General features: G+C 45.5%; 2 protein-coding genes across 2 annotated transcripts; both read right to left on the reverse strand.

Annotated features, from left to right (window-relative positions):
• Positions 1-2,233: 2,233 nt before the first annotated feature.
• Positions 2,234-4,317, reverse strand: LOC108446326 (endogenous retrovirus group K member 19 Pol protein-like). The gene has a single exon (XM_017732668.1). The coding sequence runs from the start codon at positions 4,204-4,206 to the stop codon at positions 3,232-3,234; it is 975 nt and encodes a 324-aa protein (XP_017588157.1). The 5' UTR covers positions 4,207-4,317; the 3' UTR covers positions 2,234-3,231.
• Positions 4,318-4,789: 472 nt separating this feature from the next.
• LOC108446327 (endogenous retrovirus group K member 18 Pol protein-like) lies at positions 4,790-6,276 on the reverse strand. The gene has a single exon (XM_017732669.1). The coding sequence runs from the start codon at positions 6,014-6,016 to the stop codon at positions 5,519-5,521; it is 498 nt and encodes a 165-aa protein (XP_017588158.1). The 5' UTR covers positions 6,017-6,276; the 3' UTR covers positions 4,790-5,518.
• Between the last annotated feature and the right edge of the window lie 171 nt (positions 6,277-6,447).

Genomic DNA, 6,447 nt, shown 5'->3' on the forward strand with positions numbered 1-6,447 from the left:
CCTCGCCCGCCGCCCGCCCGCTTCTTGCCCCTCCGGGCCGGGCAGCGCTGTGACTGCTGCCCGCAAAAACCGGATTCATCGCCCGGTGTGCAGCAATCCAATACTCGAGAGAGACATCGAGTATCTATTTCAGAGTTGCACAACCCTGGGTGCTCCCTGATAATCCACAGATCAAGCGCCCCAACTATCACAGTTTTTTCCTATTTATACATTTTAGCAAACAAAGGGATTAGTGTGTTTGCTACAAGTTACATAGTTCTCTTACTAATTAGTATTCTATCTTCTGCTGGTGAATGATTCTCTCATTTCCCATGGTAACTAACCCCATGCTCAGTCTCTCTCTCCTTTTGGGCCGGTGTCCTTTTTCGGGTCCTTGCTCCGTGAGCTGGTCGGGATCTGCCCCTGCCGGAATTACCTGTTACCCAGTTGGAGCCGATTTCAGCACAATTACTAAGTTGTCTTCATTTGTTTCGTCCTTACCTGGGGAGTTCTGCCAGATGTCCTTGTGGCCCCTAAATTCTGCATTTTTGGTGTGCACTATGGGACATCCACTGTGTCCACAGGTACATCCTTCTTCCCAAGCTTTGTTAACATCCCTGAGATCCGTGAAGATCTGAGATCATTGAAGCATGTCCAGCCCTAAACAAGAATTGCCTTAACAAGGCAATTCTACAAAAAAGTAATTTGTTTTCCCAGCACCTGGATATCACCTAGAGCTTGTTGGGTGCTCTGTTTCATGGGTTAAATCTCCCTTTTTGTTAGTTAGACTTGAAATTAGATAAAGATCGAAACACCAAAGGACATTCTTTCTTAAGAAAATTTTTACGTATTCCACATCTTGCAGCAGTTGGGCTAGATGATTTTAAGGAGTGTGTTGCCATGGATCCTGTCTTGCCTTTGCTGAATGGAGGTTCAGCCTGTGTTCCATTTAGTTCCAGTCACTACTTCCATTGTAAAATTAATTATTGTTTCAGTAAACATGGCTTGAACACAGAATTGTATGCAAAACTTGGAGTGTTGAAAGGGAGCTGGCAGACTTGCTTGACCACATTCTGATATATTTTTTGATGTGTGGAAATTGAAGTACCTTTTACACAAAATCAAAAGTCACACAGCAGGCCTGGTGGCCTGTGTCCCACAGAGGATTTCACAGCATGGACCAACATGTTTGGCATCCTCTCTCTGGATTTCTACACTCATAGGGGTGAAGAGTTTCATGTGGGGAAACCATTGCTGTGTGAACTTCAATTGTTTGCATATCTTATTTCTACTCTTAAAGTGAGGAGAGGTGGTGCATGTTGCATGTTAAGAGGCAATGTAACTGCTTATGGGAGCAATCTGACTTTCAAAGCACTGGAGCATTGTGTGAAAATAAGCTTGAAAGTATTTATTTAAAAGTATTCTTACTTGGTGGCAAGATGATATGATGGTTTTATCATATTACCTGCATATAAGTTGTTCTAAGATAGTGTTGGGGTCTTAGTGTAGTTTTAGTTTTTTCCTGTTAAAGGAATTTTCTCCCATAACCAAGACAGATAGCCAAACCCCAGAAAATATATTGAAAAAAATCAAAGATACTGTGCCTACGAACTGGTAACAGAAACTGGAGGAAAGAATTTGTCTGTATTGCGGGACCTGGGTGTAAGCTACAGCTCCCACCTTGTATATGAAACAGCTCTGAGCAAATACTCCTGGAAAAAAAGATGGTGCTATACCTTCCATCTGACAACTTGGCAGCACACTGCTCCTGTGGTGCTTAAACACAGCTGGGCTGAAAGCTTCTTGTCAGAGGAGTCCTGGCTACACCAGCAGCAGAAGGGTGTTAGTTTGATATTGGGAAGGCAGATGAATTGCAACAATGTGAAGAAACGTAAGGGTGGTCAGGTCCTTCTTGTCAGTCTTTATGCCCACGCATGGATTGTGCTGAGACAGTTCATTAAAAGCATGAGCTACTGGAATTTTAGGAAGTCCAGCAGGTGCATCCTTAAAGCATGGGTATGCACAAATAACACAGGGAAATTTCTAGCTGATGAGACTTTTGTTGTTTTTTTTATACCAAAATTAAACTGTTCTGCTGCTCCATGGCATCTTTTAATGGATTAAATACCTTCATACCAACATGAATATTTTTTCATTATGTTTATAGTTAAATGCTGCGGGCGGAGCGAGATGGTGAAATGCTGTGACCTTCCAAAAGCATCCCCAGCTGGGGGGGGGTGCTGGGGCCAAACAAAGGCACAGACACACACTCGAGGTGGTGCAGCTACTCACTCACACATCCACTATGCGGCGATCAGTGGAAAAGAAACGAGAAGGGTCTTTTGTATAGGTTCCAGCTACGAGGGTTTATTCCACGCGTGGAGGGTCCCCGCACAAACAACAAAAGACCAAATGGAGAGCAGGGGTACAACTTTTTATCAGGGTTCCTATGGGCAGGAAGAAACCAGAACCAATGGGCTGAGGGCCAGGAGGTGGGGTAAGGGAGGGACAAGGGTGCAACAACCAACGGGGAAGAGAGAAGGGCAGGCAGGAGAACAGAAACTAATAGGAGAACCAGGAGAAGGGAACTTTTTAGATGGGGACCAGATAAGGTACAAAGGGGCGGAGGCCAACGGGCCAATCTAAAACACAGGAACAGCATACATTAATCTCACACACTGCAACACTTCCCCCTTCTGTATTTTTGAAGAAAGGGCCTGTCTCAAAGATTTAAAAAGCAACCTTTTAAAGGAATTAAACAAACACATAAAAATAAATATTCCATAAAGCAAAACGAGGCCAAGAAGTTCAGCCACCCTTCCAACCCCCAATGTCTAAAGAGATAAAGAGATCCTCAAACCACTTTGGTTCCTTCTTTACTTGCAGCTTTTAGCATGGTCTTGTATTTCTTGAATCATCACATGGATGCTTTTACTATGCAATGACAGGTGGTAGCTCCATGGAGATTCATAGTGCAAGCAGGAACGGAAGGTGGGCAATCATCGTGGTATGTGGGGTTGGGATTGGCTCTTCTAGGGCTTTTTAAAGCAAAATTATTAATGAAATTCGAAAGAAAATTGTTGGTTCCTTTCTGCCCCCCCCAAGAGAAATGAGAGGGAAGGGGGAGGGTTAAAATAAGGGGGATGGGGAATGTGGTTAAGGGTAGGGTAATAGGAAAAACAAGGGATGGGACACAGATACAGGTAAGTAACAGGGGGTTTATATGTAAAAAAACTGCCTGGTGAAAGACGCTTAGATGTTACTGTCATGTCCAGTCGATTTGCGTTGCTTTTGTCTCCAGGCAGCACTGATCTCATCTTTGGGAGCTTCTTTGTCTGATTGTGGTGTGCTGTCATCTTTTTTGGGGTCTTCTGGGGCAGGTGTCATCGACCCAAGGTATGGTTTAATATTTTTCCCTGGGAGCCACTTTGGGCCTGATGGCATAGAAACACAAGCGTATCCCTTCCCCCAAGTGATATGTGGGAAAGGGCCTAGTACCTGGTGACTCTCGGGGTCTTTGATCAACACCGGCGGGTGATCTTTTAATTTGGCTTGGCTGGAATTTGTAAAATGCCGGACTACGCTGGGGGTCAGCTCTGAGAATGAGCTGTTTAAAAAATTGATTGTAGAAAGAGCTTTGCAAAGTCTCTCAACTGGAGAATTTATCTCTGCCCCTCCCTGTTGTTGATCAATGACTCTTTTAATAGTTTGATGGGCCCGCTCTACGATGGATTGTCCTGTGGGGGAATAGGGGATACCCGTGTTGTGCTTTATGCCCCACTGACTAAAGAAATTTTGCAGTCTGCGGGAAACATAAGCAGGGCCATTATCAGTCTTAATTTCAGATGGGACTCCTAGGGTGGCAAAAGCAAGGAGAAAATGCTTTATGATATCTTTTGCTTTTTCTCCTGCATGGGCTGATGCAAAAGTGGCTCCAGAGAATATATCTATTGATACATGAACATGTTTCAATCTGACAAATTGTGATATGTGGGTGACATCAGTCTGCCACAACTGGCAGCTGTTTAAACCTCTGGGATTAACCCCAGAACCTAGTGATGGTACTTGATAGATGTGGCAATTAGGGCAAGTCACTACAATTGCTTTTGCTTGTTCACGGGGCAATTGACACATTCTGATTAGGGCTGGGACATTCTGATGATAGAATGCATAGCTCAGCCTGGCCTGTGCAAAGATGTCTGGCACACTGGGAGCCTGCACAGGCATGGCCAGAGCATCAGCTCTCCAGTTTCCCTTGGTGATGGGTCCAGGAATGTTGGGGAAGATGAAACAGGAAAGCCTTATAAATATGATTGCCTGACAAAAGATTTTGGGAATATGAAAACTACAGGCAACATCGAAATGAAAGCCACTTTTGAAATACCAAGTCTTAGTTACTGAACAACTGGAAAACAATGGTATGGCCGACTGAAGGTAATCCCCTCTTGATTGAACAATACCCTCTGCTTGCAGGCAGGTCCAAGGGTCAGAGCAGACCCTACTAGCTCAGCAGAAGGGGTCCAAAGAGTAGTTTTTAGAAGTTAAGATGTAACACACTATGGTAATATAAGAACTCTTATAGGCTGTATGTAAATGCTATAGGATTTGTATCTTGTATTAGATTGGTTACTGACAATTAGAATATTCAGTACAGAAGATGATTTATTGTATTGTAACCAGGACTTCAGTCTCTCTTACTACTTCTTCTTCACTCTCTTTGCTCTTACACTCTCTCTCTCTCTTACCCGCTTACTCTCTTGCTCTCTTGGGCCTGCTCCGAGCTGAGTCTGGCAGCTCTGAGCAGTGCCCCTATGCCCACGCCCTTTGCAATAAACCATGTGTCCCAAGATCTGACTTCAGAGATCTCTCGTCTTCGACCGTCCGTAACCTACACAGGAAAGTCGGTGTGTGACCTCACATGCGTAACATGGAAAGGCTGCTTTCAGTGGGAGAGTAAGTAAACTGATTTTGAAAGTAGCTGATACAATTTTGGGTTGGACACCTCTTTTAAAAGAGCATGTTCTGCCTGAGCAGTTACTCCAGCCGCATAAGCCGAATCGGTAACTAAATTGATTGGCTCTTCAAACCTTTCAAAAGCTCTGACGACGGCTGCTAATTCTGCAATTTGTGCGGAGCCTTCCACCACAGCGACATCGGACTCCCACTTTCAAGTCTCAGGATCCCTCCAAGTTATGACAGATCTGAGGAACCCTCCGCAGTCATCAGTAAATACTGTCAGGGCTTTGAGAGGTTTTTGACTTTGCAAGGAATTTGGGGCCAAATTAAAAGTCAAATTAAACAGCTTGTGACTTGGTTCATGTATGGAAATTTTACCGGTGTAACTGTCTAGGGCAAACTGGAGGTGCTCATTTGTTTGGAGCAAATGCTCCAAAGCTCCGTGGTTAATGGAAGGTGTATGCATGTGAATTCGCACCCTGCGAGGGTACGGAGGCGAGCTCTTGCTCTCATAGTGAGCTGAGCCATGAGTTCTTGTGGTGTGGTGATACATTTTACAGGTTGGTGTGGCAAAAAGACCCATTCAGTAATGAGCAGAGGGTCTTTTTGGGCAGTGTCCCATTGGAAAATCAGCCCAATGAAATTGGCCTTCAATGAAATTGAAGGGCAGGGTTGGTTCAGCACGGTGAGCCTGGCGGGATGACAACGCCTGCTGGACTTTGGTAATAGTATCTCGGGCCTCTGGGGTGATGGTCCTGGGCGAGTCTAGTTCTTCGCTGCCACGGAGAAGGTTGAACAGTGGCGCGAGGTCTTCTGTCATCACTCCCAGCAGAGGACGAACCCAGTTAATAGACCCACAAAGCTGCTGGAGATCTCGAAGGATCTTTGGGTCATCTTTGATGGTAAGCTGCTGGGGTAAGACAGTCTGCTCGCCTATCCAGAGTCCAAGGAAAGTCCATGGGCAAACGCATTGTATCTTCTGTTGGATCTCAAACCCTGCCTTTTCAATAGCTTGGATGGTCTGTTGCAATGTTATGTCTAGGTAATTTTGTTCTGGAGCACAGACTAAGACATCATCCATGTAATGGAATATCACAGCCTTCGAAATCTCTTCCGCACTGGGGAGAGGATGTGGGCTACGTACCCTTGGCAAATGGTGGGTGAATTTTTCATCCCTTGCAGGAGAACTTGCCAATGGTACCTTTTAAGCGGAGCTTGCCGATTCAAGGATGGTACTGAAAAGGCAAACCTGGGTGCATCACGAGGATGTGATGGTGAAAAAACAGTCTTTAATATTGTGTTGGGTTGACCCTGAGTTGATGGACAGTCTTTAAGACCAATTACGCTTCTCACAATTTACATATTTAAACCGCACAGAAAGGCGGGATTTCCCCTTTGGTCGGAGCTCGCCTGCTGGAAGGTGGGGGGGCTCCGAGCCTCCAGGCCCCACCGGGCCGGGCCGGGGCCACTGCCCCTTCCCCCCCTTCCCCACACTGCGGCACGGACCCTCGG

This window comes from Corvus brachyrhynchos, unplaced genomic scaffold, assembly GCF_000691975.1.
Source record: "Corvus brachyrhynchos isolate BGI_N302 unplaced genomic scaffold, ASM69197v1 scaffold444, whole genome shotgun sequence".
Classification (NCBI taxonomy): Eukaryota; Metazoa; Chordata; class Aves; order Passeriformes; family Corvidae; genus Corvus; species Corvus brachyrhynchos.